Source organism: Amphibalanus amphitrite, unplaced genomic scaffold (genome assembly GCF_019059575.1).
Source record: "Amphibalanus amphitrite isolate SeventyFive unplaced genomic scaffold, NRLGWU_Aamphi_draft 000057F_arrow, whole genome shotgun sequence".
NCBI lineage: Eukaryota > Metazoa > Arthropoda > Thecostraca > Balanomorpha > Balanidae > Amphibalanus > Amphibalanus amphitrite.
In genome coordinates this window covers 1,084,565-1,100,059 of record NW_024881553.1, presented here as the reverse complement: position 1 = coordinate 1,100,059, position 15,495 = coordinate 1,084,565, and the positions used below count along the sequence as shown (strand labels likewise).

At 48.0% G+C, this 15,495-nt stretch overlaps 1 protein-coding gene across 4 annotated transcripts in view; it reads right to left on the bottom strand.

Moving 5' to 3' along the window:
• LOC122378314 (four and a half LIM domains protein 2-like) overlaps positions 1–15,495 on the bottom strand; it is a 190,101-nt gene that overhangs the window by 82,604 nt on the left and 92,002 nt on the right. For all 4 annotated transcript variants that reach the window (XM_043359253.1, XM_043359252.1, XM_043359254.1 and 1 more), the window contains 4 exons: positions 13,735–13,804; positions 8,748–8,978; positions 7,257–7,325; positions 3,311–3,454 (listed from right to left, as the gene is read on the bottom strand). In XM_043359253.1, the coding sequence (XP_043215188.1) occupies positions 3,311–3,454; positions 7,257–7,325; positions 8,748–8,978; positions 13,735–13,804 (514 nt within the window). The remainder of the gene's footprint in view (positions 1–3,310; positions 3,455–7,256; positions 7,326–8,747; positions 8,979–13,734; positions 13,805–15,495) is intronic.

Here is a 15,495-nt window from a genome sequence, read left to right as displayed (position 1 = left end):
GCAGCAGGGACCATGGTCCCTATCCTCTCCAGTCTCCCGGCTAGTCCTCCGCCCCTCTCCCTCCCAATGCCAGTGTCTAGCAGCGGTGGACCCGCCGCGCCTCACACCAGCCACTGTATTTGTCCAGCGGCGGCGGCGCGGTAACCCTAGCCCGCCGCGGCGCGGCTGCCGCGCCCGTCTGGAAGCTGGACCTGGCTGGCTGGTGTCAGCCGCCCCGCCCCCGCCCCGACTGGGCGGCCCGGAGCTGGCGCGTTCCAGCGCGGTCGTGTGTATATTTAGCCGGTGGTTCTGATCGGCCGCGCCCGCCGCCCCGGACCGGCGGCAGAATGGTCCGCGGCGGAGGGCTGGTCTGAGAGACCGTCCGAGCTGGTCCGAGCTGGTCGGTCCGGGCCTTGGGATGGTCCAAGGCGGTCATTGCATTCATTCTCGGGTCTGAGTTGGTATGTACGACTTTGAGGATTTGGACGTAGGAAGCTGGTTCGAGAGACAGCAAGGCTGGTCCCTAAGGATACGGGAAGTCTGGCTGCGACTGATAATGGTCTGGTCGAGTCCGACAGAGAACAAAAAGTAGTGACGATGGATGTGAGTAGCAGCAGCGTTCTGATGATGTGAGCGTTCGAGCGAGAGTGACGAAGGCCTGTTGAAGCGGACAGACTAGAGAGTGAAACTGAACACAATATGAGAAAGCTGCACCGGAGGCAGGAACCAATTAATTCCAATTTCATTACAACGTTTCCATGGTTTCTCCAGTACCGTAATCTACACGCGGGATCAAATTTATAATTAGCCCTTGCTCTTCGCCGACTCAAAGATGTTTTAATTTGACTCCCATTAATTACGCCGACAACCCTGACTTTGAAACAGACGGGAATCAGAAAAGAGATGTACAATTATTCGGTGGGTGGGATATACCGCCTGGTATTTCATGAAAAAATCAGCATCTTAAACGTAAATAAAGTTTATGAAGAGAATGTACATAGCAAAATAAGTACCTAGGCCTTGTCGGAATGATCTTCCCTTCTTGCTTAGCGAGGCACAAATGATAAACCAAAATCTGATAAAACTAACTAAACTATGATAACTTCGTAACTTCGCAGCACACCGAAAATTATCAAATGCCAATGCTTCGACAGTTTCAGACATTGATACACTATCGCCTGCTGCCAAAGCCCTATCTCAGTGACATAGGAATCACTAGCTGGTGACAGCCGCACCCGGGCTCCATAATGCACTCCCCCCACTCGACTCCGACTCCGACTCGGGTCAGGGGGAGGTGAGGGGTGGTCATTAATGTCACACCCCGAGTGGGCGGCGGCCAGCCGGTTGACGACCAGTTTCCGTTTGGCAGCCCTCAGCTAGGCGCGCCGCCATGCTGACACCTTTCATCAACACCAAATGACGTCAGATGTGTACAAATATTACAACACGAGGACAAACGCGGCGCTTCATTGAGCCCGAAGCAGTATCCGGCGCTAACGGATGACTTTGTGACGGTCCTTTATTTGTCCTGCCTTTCTGCCTAATTCCAAGAGCAAACGTCTGAGCCACCAAAGCCACATCCGAGTGGGGACTGCCATAAGGCGCGACACTCGGCGTTTTCCCAGACTACTCGCCGCTGTGCTGCCCATAGCACCACATCAGAAGCACAGAGTGGTTGTGTTTCCCGACTACCGTCGCAACCGACGTCAGCCTTGGCAGCAGCGCGGCAACCCTGTCACCAGCGCACTTCGCAGTCACCCTCTGGGGTTGGAGTGGCCCATTTTCACCTGGTCTGTCCGTGCCGTCTGTCCCCGGTCGTCCTCGGACCCCGACGGATAGAGAAAACAAGCCCGGCGAAACAGCGGCCTGGCCAGGACCGGCGTGTTTGACGTCACTGCTGGAGACGACTGCTGAGAGCCCGCTGCTGAGACGCAGACGCCATTAGGTGGGTTTGTTTTAGATTTCTCCCGCACTAAACAAAATGTCTCCCAGATGTGTGTGTAATGTTGTAAAGAAATGTGATCTGCAAGACGCGGTGATACGCTTCAGGTACTCCGCTGCAGCTCACACAAAGTACGTTATGTAACTTAATTAGAATTTACAAATGCAATATGAAAGTTGTGAAAAAAAAATGTATAAGAAACAGTACTGAAGTATGTATGCTGGAGCTATCTTCAGCTATGCCTTATAAATAAATATCAATGAGTAAAAGTTTGATTAAAAAAAAAAACAGTAAGAGAAGTTACCGAGATCTAACTAACTGAACTACCACTTTACGTCATATCATTTCTAATGTGCGAGGGTGAATTATAAATAGACAATAAGACAAAGTCAGCGATTGTGAAAGCAAAGAAAAACGGCACCGATCCGTTCTTGGAAGCGTGTGGAATGTTTGTTTAATCACCGATCATTTTTAGCAAAGTATCCAATCCACAAACCAAGACCAGCGTAGCACTTGTCGACATCCATGAAGAACGATCTATCAGCTGCCACATCATGACCATGAGGTCATTATCATTTCCAGTTGCATTCGCATATGAAAGCGATAGCTGGTTGTACTAAAAGACGCTGAGGAGAACTGCTAGATCGCCACCCGAGTGTCCTCGCCAGCTTCAGGAGCGCTAGTGTCGAAACCTACCCCACTGCACATCGTGGTCCGTTTGTTGCAGCGATACATATGAGCAAGCATGGCCATTGGTCACAGCCCAGGCGAATAATGAAAGACAAGGTCATATATTTATGTGCGCAGTATTTATAACTTGTTTTTTATTATAAAATGTTTTGACTGATGAGCTTGCCATAATGAAGGAAAGTTTACGTGAATACACATACTGAATAAGACTGTAATGATGTAATGCATGCAATTTTCTTTGACATTGCATAACGTTGTAAATTTGTTTCAATCAATACTAATGTAAAGCCTCCAGAGTTTTGCCTCCAGAAGGTGCGCCGATGAAAAAGTTGGCTGATGACGTGTGGATGCCGCTGTTTTTACAGATCTCAAATGTGACATTTCAAAAGCAGTCTGTTGACGGAACTGATACTATCAAGGAGGTAACTTATTAGCTAACGAAAGACGCCAAACCAGCGCATTGACAGCCCCGCAGCCACCACAGACGAATGCTGCATGGCTGGGCTAGGAGCAGTGCTGCGCACTCTAAGCACAAAACCGAGCGAACTATTCTACAGAATAAGGAGCCTTCTGGTATCGTTCACTAGACCCAGGAAATTAAGCTCTTACCTGCTTCTCAAGCGACTTCCTAGCCAAGGGTAAACCGCACCGGCCCGTGTCTGGTGATGCGTGTGAGTGTGAATGTGTTTCGGGACTGACCTCATCACAGGCAGCGCAGCGGGGCTTCAGCTGCTGGGCGTAGTGCCTCTCGCAGTAGATCTCCTCGTCATAGACACAGTAGGTGAGGTCCACCAGGAGCTGGTCACACGTGTGACACACGAAACACGCAGGGTGCCACGTTACCTGAAGGAAGAGAGGTCGATCATTACGAGACATGCCTTACGAGAGGAAGAGGGGAAACTGATCCTTCTGGGCCTTTCGAAACATGCGAGGCGTCAGACGTTTGTTTGGGAATGATTATGGGGATGTTTCGCCCGAATACCTTGTTTTATTCGTAAGCAAACATCTATACGTAAGAACGCTAGGGGCAAAGGGCGATGAGAGGCCAGAGATGCATTAGGCCCGCCGGTGGTGGGTTCACAAAGCTTTAGTACGGTCCCCCATTGTAGGTGGCGGTAGTGTAGGACACGGTCTCAGGATTCCCGCAGATGGCAGCACGGTACACCAGCCAAAGCACATTGGAGTTATGTATGGTGACAATGACAGTCCAATTTTAAATGAACAGATTTGATAAGAATAAGTGTTAACAATTACTTTGAAATGTAAATAAAATAAAAATCAGCTATTTGTCCCGAGCTTAAGCTGGTCCTTTCTTTTGATAGAAATCATTAAATGCCAACAAAAGGTGGAGATGCAGCATCTACCAGACCTAGCCAAATATCTGCAAACATTCAGCGATATACCACATTACCTAATCCATAACGGCAGCTAGGAGTCTAACCCCTCGAGTTGGCCCAACCACCCCCTGGCCGGGCGCTGGGCTCCGAGTCACCCCGATTCTGAGCTCCTCCCATCTCACAGCCGCGGCCCGCTGGGAGAGACCTAGGTGGCGCTCGGAGCCACCCGGCGACAGGCGAGAGGGATCGCTCCGCGAGGGATGGCTTCAATGGCTCACACAATGGCCTATTGTCCCCATACGGTCGGTAAGAAGAGAATGGAGAATAACTCTCAGTACAGACATTACAAAATGTAAGAAATAGTAAGAAAATTAACCTCACTCTCATTCTATCTAAAAGTAAATTCCGGATTCGAAATAAAACAAACTTTTTGAGAAGCTTTCGGCATTGCGCCATCATCAGCTCTGGAGTTTTATTCGCAAACATTTGAGAAAATATGCATTCGGGCTGATAGTTTTGTCTGCAGTTATTTCATCCAGTACTTCCTTCATATTATATAACAGTTGGCGGCGCAAGAACATTTCGTTACACACATGCATGTAGATCGACATCGTATCAAATAAACATCGTATAAGTTAACATCAAATCCATCAAATAAACCTCGTATCGTATCGTGCATCATTCTTTTGAACAGATTCTTTTGAACACATAGCAGGCCCAGATATTGTGAAGTAAAACACCTTAAATACATTCATCACACAAACATACAGCGAAAAAAACCACAAACACATACAACATACAAATAGGACATACACCTTGCAAACAGTTGATCGATGTCGATCAGTCTGTCAGGCTCAGGTACCACGCCGTATCAAAGACCACGATGAGGTTTGTGTGTTAAGGGTAGGTTTCAGATCACGAATGTATATTGATTCCCAAATCTTTCTGTCTGGACCGTCTTTGGAGACATGCAAAATTTGGATCGAGATGTTGTCGCTGCCCAGCTGAATATCTGGATGTTTGGTTTGATGGAAGCCAAAGGGAGTGTCTTCTTTTCTGTTTCTAGCATCTCTGATGTGCTCGTTGTACCTGAGCCTGACAGACCGGCGAGTTTCTCCGATATAAAATGATGCGTTTTCGTCGCACAGCTTACAGTCCATTCGATAGATGACATTTTTTTGGTGACATTTGCCTTTAAGGCCTGCCTCACACCCATTGCACCGCCTACCTGCCCCCGGACACGGTGGAGGAAGGTAGGCTGACCTAACCAGTTTTTTCTTCAAGCTGGGACCTCCCTTCCACGCTACCCTTATGTTCAGATGACTACTCCTGATGATGCCTTCTGTCTTACGGCAGAGTTCATCATCCACGAAAGGGAGGGTCATGAAGGTTTGAGAGGGTTGTTGCTGAGTGGCATGAGTCAGAGAGGCTGATGCTCTTCGGACTGCTTCGTTTTTCAACCGATTGACTAAGTGAGGAGGGTAGCCATTTTTTACGAATAGGTCCTGGATTGTTTTCAAACTGCGCGCCCGAGGGAGTCCCGGGGAGGAGACCCTGATGGCCCGTAAGAATTGTGACCGTACTGTGTTTTTCTTTGTGGAAAGGGGTAGCGCTGAGCGGAAGTGAACGATCACTGGTGATGACATGGGTTTTACGAAAAGTTCACTTGTGTAAGACCCAGACTCCAAAATTGATATTTTGGTGTCAAGGAAAGCCAATGAACCGGTATCGGCGGTATGCTCAATCGTGAACTTGATTGTTGGGTGAATGGTGTTCAGAAAGTTGAAGTACTCTTCGAGGGCTTCTTTCCCATGTGTCCAGACCCCAAAGACGTCGTCTATGTACCGCAGGTACAGGACGGGCTGGAGGCGCTGGGCGGCAAGGAACATTGATTCTAAGGCATGCATGAACAAAATTGCTAGTGGTGGTGCCACCCTGCTGCCCATGGCGATGCCGTCCGTCTGTTTGAAATATTTTGATCCAAACCGAATGAAGTTGTTTGTCATGCAGTGTTCTAAAAGTTTTTTAACGTCAGCTACTTCCAAACCGAAAGTTTCCACCCGTTCCTTATGGTGCTCGAGGAGGGCCATGGTGGCGTCGATGGCTTCCCTAATTGGTATGTTGCCGTAGAGGTTGACGACGTCGATGCTGAAAAGTATCGTACCTGGTTCAAACCCCCCAGGAAATTGTTCTGATACACGATCCAGAAACTGAGACGTGTTTTTAAGTGGGCTGGCACATAGGGAATGAGCTGTGAAACTACCTTCTCCAAAAACCAAGTCAGTTTATCTAGAGGGTCATCACAGGCGGATACTATCGGTCTGAGGGGAATGCCGTGTTTGTGGTCCTTGGGAAGCCCATACAGCTCGGCGGTTGGGAAGCCCATACAGCTCGGCGGTTTCTCAAAAAGTTTGTTTTATTTCGAATCCGGAATTTACTTTTAGATAGAATGAGAGTGAGGTTAATTTTCTTACTATTTGTTACAATGTCTCTCAAGTTAGCGTTGAAACATATTCAAGACAAAATGTAAGATGTCAATGATCTCCTGCTAGATCAACGCTAAATCAATTCGAGACATGCAACGTCGCTGAGGTCTTTGGTAAAGTAATGCTCAGCGACGCAAAAAGGTTTTACACAAATTAAGCTGTAACACCAAAGCAGGGCTTGTTGAACTATTTGGTCCACCCAGACGGGGCACCAGATCGGTGAGGCAATTAGTTTTGCTGAGGTCAAGGGGGGCCTGATGTTGAGAGGTAGTTAGTGGTGTCTGAGGTCAGATGTCTCACACTGCTGATCTGAGGCCGAGATCTGAGGGAAGTATCATCTATAGTCTGTTGACCCGAGCGAGGATCAGAGGGGAAAGTAATCCGACCCGTGTGCGGACATCACAGGAACTGGTCTATAATACCGGCGGGTGTGATCCATGCAAAGGTGCCTCTAATTAGATCCGACTACAAAAATAGTTCAAAGTATCGCGATCCAGTTACAAAGACTACCATTCATCTCAGGGTAGAGGCGATCCGCGACATTCATAAATTTTTCTGCCAACACTTGGTGGGAGTCGATCAATAAAGTCTATCTTGACAGGTTGTCTACAATAAACTGCAGCCAAAAGGAAAAGCCGCACGACTTCAGTTAAAAGGATATAACGTATAACCCATAAGGACAGAAATACAACAAATCCAGGAATTTCTACAATTAACGATTGCCGCTATGTAAGTGCCATTCTTGCACTTCATCAAAGTACCAAAGTGTAAAACTTTGCACTGGGATCAGCATTTCTGCGCGGCTAGGAGCGATGAACTTACATCACCGAAGCGAGGAGCTATCACGGCCAGCTCGCCGTGTCGTATCACACCCTGGCACTTGCGGCACTCCTGGAACAAATAAAAACACAAACGGGGCGTCAACTGTGAGCACAGGGAAAAGGCACAAAATCGAACACGTTTAATATGACACGGATGAGACGAAAATAACAAAATAAAAGGCTTTTATTGGTGACAGTACATACGAGCCAGGACAGTAAGTACACCGACTGAACACATTAGAAGACAAACCAGCACCGAAATATCAAAACAGTCTTTTCATTCCAAAAACAGAACTAAGAAAGGAACGATTCTGAAAGGTAGGTATTTCCAGCCGTGTCAAAAATATCAATAGCCCGCACCAAAGACAAGACGGGTCGTCATTTTGTGACGTCACTCTAGAGATGGTGGTAAGATAGGGCGGCCCGGCAACCGGTGCCGCCCTGTCGGCTGTCAACTCATCAACTAAATGGGCCCGGGGGGACACTGGCCGGGAGGGGGTGAGGAGGAGGGGGGGGGGGGTTATACGTGTACGCGCGCGACTTCTTTAGTAGTTTTAGCCTTTAGGTTAAATCTAGCGTAACGGCATCAAACTCAGAATACGGAATAGAGCAGGTTCAGATAAATACGTTGCATATCGATATGGTGGATGAGACACTGTGTGGTGTAGCAAGAAGTTACGGGTATATGTAGTAGATTTTCTCAGATAATGATGGGATCAAAAACTTCAATGGTTGCATTGCTATAGAGATATTGCGATCATTTCAGGCAGGTTGCACTGCGAAATAATTTAACACGTTCACTATTAAAAAAGTCCAAAAGATATATCAATCACAGCTTTAATGCGGATGGCAGAATCCCACTCATGCCACTGAGCCAAAATGCTAACGAAATGCTCCACACAAAAACTCAGGCGGCTTTACAAACAAGAGGAAGAAAGACTGTCGGAAGGGCGGGCAGACAGGAAGGCGGGCGCATCGAAAGTAAATTTGCCAAGCAAATTAATTTGGCGATCTGCTTTGTTTGGCGGTGGCAGCCAATCTGCCAGGTGAAAGGTCATAGTACCAACCGCGGCGACGGAAAGGCCGGGCCGGAAATTGCTCTACAGCCCAACGGGGCCTTGGAGATCGATAGCTCGATGGATCGATACAGAAGGGGCGTGAGAAGGACGAGAGGGGTGCGATCAACAGCACCAATGATCTTGGCCATGGGTGGCCGTTCCGAAGTTCATTTGAATCATTAAGACCTTACGTTATATATAAAAATGTAGCAATAACTACATATTCAAGGAAAAGGGAAACTGTGTCAGAAACAAGGTTGAAACTAAAATAAGTGGAAACAATGTTTCAGATTGCCCACAGATTAAAGCTCGCTACTAACTCACGGAGGAATGAGTGAGTGCAGTACCCGCTATTAACTCACGGAGCATTGGGTGCAGAACTCGGCACTAACTCAGAGATGAGTGATTGAGTGCAGAGCTTGCTACTAACTCACGGAGGAATGGTTGAGTTCTCGGACGAAGCCGACGTCTAGCGCGATGTCGTTTCTCGCCTGGACGAAGTCGCGGAACGCTCGCTGCTGCTCGGGCGCCACGTGCCGGCAGTGTGTGAGCGCCAAGTCCTGCGCGGGCAGCTGGTGAACCAGGTTCCGCTCTCGGTACTTCTCGCCTGTGGTTCCCAGCCGCGGTACCTTGTGGTTCGGCAGCTGGCTCATATACTCCTCGATCTGTAATGATAAAACGAGAGACATGTGTTAGAGATGGAGGATGGGAATGGGGAACGACTGTGGTAGTTGTGGCGGTTGCGGTGCTGGTGGTGAAAAGGAATCTTTATTATAGTGCGCGTCTCGTTTATTTATGCGGGGATAAACGCAACACCAGTACCAGGCATTGTAATCATGAAAAGAATCAGCTAAACTATCAGGAAAACATACATCGCAGCGAAACGCTCGGAAACACCGTCTCTGAGCACTAACACACCAGGCCGGGTGCTCCTCAAACGGTATGTGACACTACCGTTTACTGACCGGCTTACTTCATAGGTCAACATTGTCCATGTCAATCGCGAGGTTAACACATGTAATCCGATAGGAAATTTAATGTAATACCCTTTTCCTACAACACCGCATGAGTTCAGCGGAACTATTTCAAGGTCTAGTGTTCTTAAACCATCAAACCAGTTCAGCCCCAGCCCCATAAATATGACTCATTACACATGTATAGCCTGTCGTGCTGCATTTTCTCTCCTCTGCTGCAGACTGCAGACAATCTCTGTCAGGAAGGACCTATTTCAGGCGACCCGCAGCATAAGCAGATGGCTAACAAAACGCTGCACTGCATCCAACTGATACCTACGAGTACAGCATCTTGTCGCGTTATCAGGTAGGTAGCAGGTCGGATCAGGCCGTTATAGGTCGCGGCAACACAAGTGCCGCCAATAATGAGCCCCGTGTGCTTTGTAAACCGTTCAGAGCACCCATAGCTGATATAACAGGTCGGGAGCTGTTGGATGTAAATTAAATTCACAAACACTTGAAAATAGTGCGGTCTGTGGAGCTAGATTCTCCACCCTCTTCCCCTCACTCTCTTCTCATCTAAGTGCGTCTGTGTGGTCGATGTCAGCGTTTCGATCAGCGCGTAAGACCCTTTGTGACCGGTCTGAGTGACGGTGGAGTGATCTATTGTCACCCTGAACAGTCCGGTACGGCAGCACTCAGCTCTCCACTGACCCCATAGTGACGGTAAGTGCCCACTCGGCACCCGACATGACTGTGCAGAGTGGACCGAGTGCCGCAGGCACCAGATCTGCGTCCGTCGGCGGACCCGGAGGACGCGTCACCCGTCAGTCGTCGGCGCCGACGGCGTCTGAGCCGCCTGTTGCGCCGCGGCCGAGTGGCGAGCCGTCGTGAATGGAGCGGCCCTCGTCGGAGGCGGGGGTCCAGGTGGCGGGGCGGGGGAGGGGTGGAGGAGGACGATTTATAGCGCAGTCGGCCTCTATGGCCATAACTGAGCTCAGCGGCCGGCGGGCAGCGCCGCCCGGGTCCGGTCTGTGGGGCGGGGCGGGGCTTTGATGTGACCCCAGGGCAGGGGAGGGTGTGACGGAGCGTGACCGGACTGCTGAGCACCCAAACGGGCCGCCACTGTCGTACACGCATGTGGCCATAGTGAGCATGACTCATGGACGGCTCTATCTGAATACAAAGAGACTCGCAGAAGGCCATGAGTGCCGAGCAGGCAGAGTGGCCGCCGAGTCCCTACTTCGATATACCAAATGGGGGTCAGTAAAAATCGGAAAGCATTATATGGGTTATCTCATTACCCTGAGAATAAATCGAAAGAAGATTGTACAAAAAGACTGTACATCAATCCTTCTTACATGCGCATCGCTGCTCCTGGACCCCGTTTTACTGATATGAGACCCATGTTAACTTAAACTGACTTTATAACACTTTTTAGCTGACAGTTTACATATCTTATTAATCTCAAAGTGGGCATAAAGTCGAAAGCCATGGGCGCTTACACGTCCAGATCGGAAACAGATCAAAGGGACTATCCCACCTTTAACATGGGGTTTGAGTTGAGATAGCCAAGTTTGCGGCGAGGTTCAGAAACCACTATCTATCTAGGTTGCAACCCCCCGCGGCCTCTTGGTGTTGAAGAAATTCGTTCCCTTCATTTGAAAATGGGCCTTGTACAAGGCCCCATCTTCAACATGGAGCGACCGTTAGTGTGACGTCACCTCGTTTAGTCATTCTGATTTAAACGGGTTTGTTCGTTGAAAAATCGCTTAAAACTTGGTCTGAACTTTGTTGTGGTGCCTACAGAGTAAAAAGAATCAGCTTTATGGCAGTAATGTGGCCTGGGGAAGGAGGTAATTTTGGGCTGTGACGTCACATATTTGAAAGTTTGTGTTTGGAATATGGGAAGCCTAAGATGTTTAATGAAAAATAAATGCCAGAACCGTGTTCCTGGTCATCCAATCTACAAAGTCGGGCACAATTTAACTGGTTTTAACAACATTTTAGAAGGTGGGATAGTCCCTTTAAACATTCGCATTATTACCGTTATTAGGTCTGCACATTAACGAGCAAAACGTTCGTCCAAACCTTGCACAGATGAACAGCCACTAACTAGAGGGATAGTTCCAAGAATGTATCGTTGTTATGTGACCTCTTCTCATGCGTCAAGACCCCTGGATCAGTCTAGTTATTTCGTCAGGAGCACAGGACTCAGACGCGCCCAGAGGGACCCGTTCGCCCCGTGTCATACTCAGCGAGTGTCAACACACGCTTTGATACTGCGCTACCGACACTGATGCCGAGACTTGCTGCCTGGTGTTTGCCATGGGTTTACATGCTAGCTGACATGGGGCTTCCTGCATGACTAGCGTCCAAAAGCGCCTCTTTAGAGAGTGAGGCGAATGACTGTTCGGCTCCCCCGAGCCAAAACGGACCGATGAATTAATTACGAGAATCAAGAAATTGCTATTTCATCATCGTATAACCACAAATCCGCAATTGCTGATTTTGCACTCATTTTTATCGCTGTTTGAATTTGCACATTACTTGGAAAATTTGCTCTAAGCAAAACTTCATCAACCAACTAGGTATACATATTTGAATTCACAAATTATTCACGCACTTTAATCATATCAACGCATAACTTCAATCAATCCTAGAACACTGAAAACAGCACTTACGCACAAATTATCTTTACGGAGAAAAAATAAGTGTCACTGACCAATATAGACAATTCAACTCTTGGCTAGAGTGACTCTTGGTGCCACTCCACACCCCGGATTCCTACCCTTTTCTTCTTCATCGCGGCTCTGCCAAATAAACGGCCGACCGACTTTGTAATCAAGCGGCCGGCCGGCGGTTGCCAGTTTATGCCCGGACTGTAGGAATGTGAGCGATCACCAGGGGATAAGGAACGCGCCCGATCGGTCTCACCATGCGGCCAATGTCAGTCAGGGAGCCAGAGAGGTCACCAAGTCCAGTTCCGGTGCCGTAGCCGAACTGGAGTCGATGATGTAATCATGACTCAGTTACATATGCAAACATTTTGAGAGAAGAATGGGGCTTCGGCCTTATTTGACAAATAAAAGGTCGGGGTGATGTGGGAAACACGTAAAAAGATCACGATAAAGTTTTGCCTTCATCCTTTGCCAGCAGGGAACAGCTAACAATCAACAAAACAAAGCCAAATCTAAGCGCTTACCATTAGGCAGTTTTGAACGTTCCCAGAGAGGAGAAAGCATTCACACCCAGCTCGAGTCATTCATTCGGGCCCTTCAGGCCTTCTTGCTATAGGCCATCAGATTTAATATGTCGGCGCTCACATCTCACGATGTCGACCTACGTTACCACCAGCACTACGCGACAAACTGACGGCTCACTGAATCATTTTAGAGATAAATTATTTTGGGATGCATCCAACGACACTGCAGGGACCAACAGTCTTCGTAGTGCTGCAGGACAAATGTTCACTTATCTTGCAGAAACAGCAGACAAGTGCCGCTGAAGATTACTGTTTAAGGATGCTATAAGTAATGTGGCTCTGCAACGCGTGTCCTATCCATTAGAATGTTGTAACGACCTCTTGCAGACAAAAAGTCTCCCACAAAATTAAAAAATGCCTGTCAATTACTTGTGTGTTTTGGGAAATGGCGATGCACTCCCGATGTAAGGAGGAATAAAAATAGTGCAACTATGTGATAATTTTTCTCTCATTTTAATGAGCGCACCACTTTTTTCGGGTGCGTGACACAATGTCACGGATCAGGTGTATCTCGGCGTCGTGATGTCACGAGCGGCGCCGTGACGTCACTGGCCAGTGGAGAGCGGTGTTATCGGTGGCGACCATCGGCGGGTGATAAGCAGGCTGTCGATCACGCCGTTCCCAGCTCCGCTCGGCGGGGAGAGCGAGCGATGGATGGTCGACACGGGCCGGGAGGCTGGTGGGAGCCGCAGAGCTTGTAATCACGCCCGATGGATGACGTGAGACCGGGACTGATGATGTCAACAGTTGAAGTTTACAGCTAAGAATACTAAGGAGGTGTAGGCGTGTTGGTGATGATTCCATTTATGTTGTCATTCTTGTGATAGGATTACCATGCCAATAAATCATAACCTTGTGCCATTTTTGGCGTCCCAAATGGCCCTGGTAGGAGAATGGGAGAAGTATTGATAGGGCGCATCGCCTGTAGGTCTTTTTCATGAAAAAATATGTCCGTTGCAAGTACTGACCATTGGATTGATTACACTGTCTTTCAGTATGCTAGAAGTTATATCATGAGGAATCAAGAGATGCTAAAAATGCCCGAAACACGGTAACTGTTTCTCGTAGCAGCTCATTTGCATCTATGATCATTGATCATTTCCTATTTACACCTTCCATTAGTGTGAGCAGGGCCGCATAAGACGTATATACGTGTAACTGAAGGACAGCGAGGACTAAGGTGCAGGTGCCTGTGAACGTTACCTTTTCTCGACTGAGTCCGGGCGGTACCCAGGAGTAGCCCTGCTGGAACGCCCTGTCCTTGGACACCCGCCTGCAATCGAAAACAGAAACACGGCTCAGCACAGGAAGATAGTCTAACAGAAACACCGCTCAGCACAGGACGATAGTCTGACAGACACCTCTCAGCACAGGACGATAGTCCACCAAAACACGGCTCAGCACAGGACGATACTCTACCAGAAACACCGCTCAGCACAGGGTGACATTTCGTTCCGTTTCGTTTCTTTACAAGGTGTCCCACAAAGCGGATTTATGGTCGAAATATATAAATGAGACATCGATAAAAAAAAACACGATGAGCATTGATGAGAAGAAACAAAGTTTAGCAACACAGATCAAGCACGCGTAAAAACAAGGCCCGCATTCGGGAGCGTGACGTGTGCCACTGCTCCAGAAGCTGCCGCTGGGTGAACTTGAAGTACTGAAATGCCGCACTATATACAGCTAACAACAAAAAGGTGGGACTCGACGAATGACACCTATAAACATAAGAAGTGTGGTTCTGATACAAGGCTGATCGTATCATTACACAGATGAATGCCAGAAAACAAATGACTTCTGCCAAGAGCATGTTCAAAGCACACAAATCTCCTTTTAATAATAGCAGATGAATTGTGAGATGCAGATCGTTAATAGCAACTGAGAATGACTTGGAAAACAATTAAACTCCATTCACCTGTCAACCGCTAGCACCATGGAGTCATTACTGAGACCGAGAGTCACGAACAAGGAGTGTGCTATGTGCTGTTATGAATGCAGGCACGTGCAGCCGAGCACATTGCTGCAGTCTACTTTGTGTCTCTGCATTCGTGCGCATTGATTAAGGATCTGGTGTGTGTCATGCCGGTTGGCATACCTCTGACACAAAGAGGAATGAGAGTTTCAGATGCACGGGTAATAAAATGCACCATCTGCAGTACGCATTTTTATGTCGTCACGATGGATTATTGCAATTTATATCAAATAAGTGGCACATCTTAATTCTGCTCTGTCAAGCGACGAAAGGACATGAACAGAGAGTTCGCCTTCCGTTTCTCAGTAAACACAAAGGCGATTCTCAGCTTAGAATAATACTGCGCGATGACATGAACGGGGCCACCAACAGAAGCGGGCCCGTCAATCCTAAACCTTCGACTGTAACCGATCTAAATGGCGAACGAAGATAGCCGAATTCGGGCAGAGTTAGAGCAAACCGCATTCATCACTTCACCAACGGTCGTAAACCGTCTCGGCTAGCGCCCTCAGATGTAGCCGACACATCGCAAAACTGCATAATCACGCAGCACGGAATCGTATTTCTCAGATGCACGAGTGCATGACAACGGAACATTTAGTAAGCGAGAGGCGGGACAGACAAAATGAAACGGCCTCCTAAATGTATATTGGCTTTAAAGATAACAGTCATTCATGCAAGCTCATGTTTTGAGCCATGCAATTAGTTTGACTGGCATTGCTGAAATGTGTTCACATTCAGCAGTCATCGATTCAACCTTTGTCCGAATGGCTGAACCAATTGCCATGCTAAAACTAAAGATGCATAGTTGGCAGAACACCTATTATTTTATGCCTGATAATCCTCGATTATTACGAACATGGCTATCAGAAAGGTTCAACTACCCGGACAAATAGGACCACCCATCAGGTGTCCAAAGGTCTCCCTGAGTCAGACGTGACGTCATGACGCTCGAGAGGTGTGCCACTGTCCACCATCTGTGACTGCCG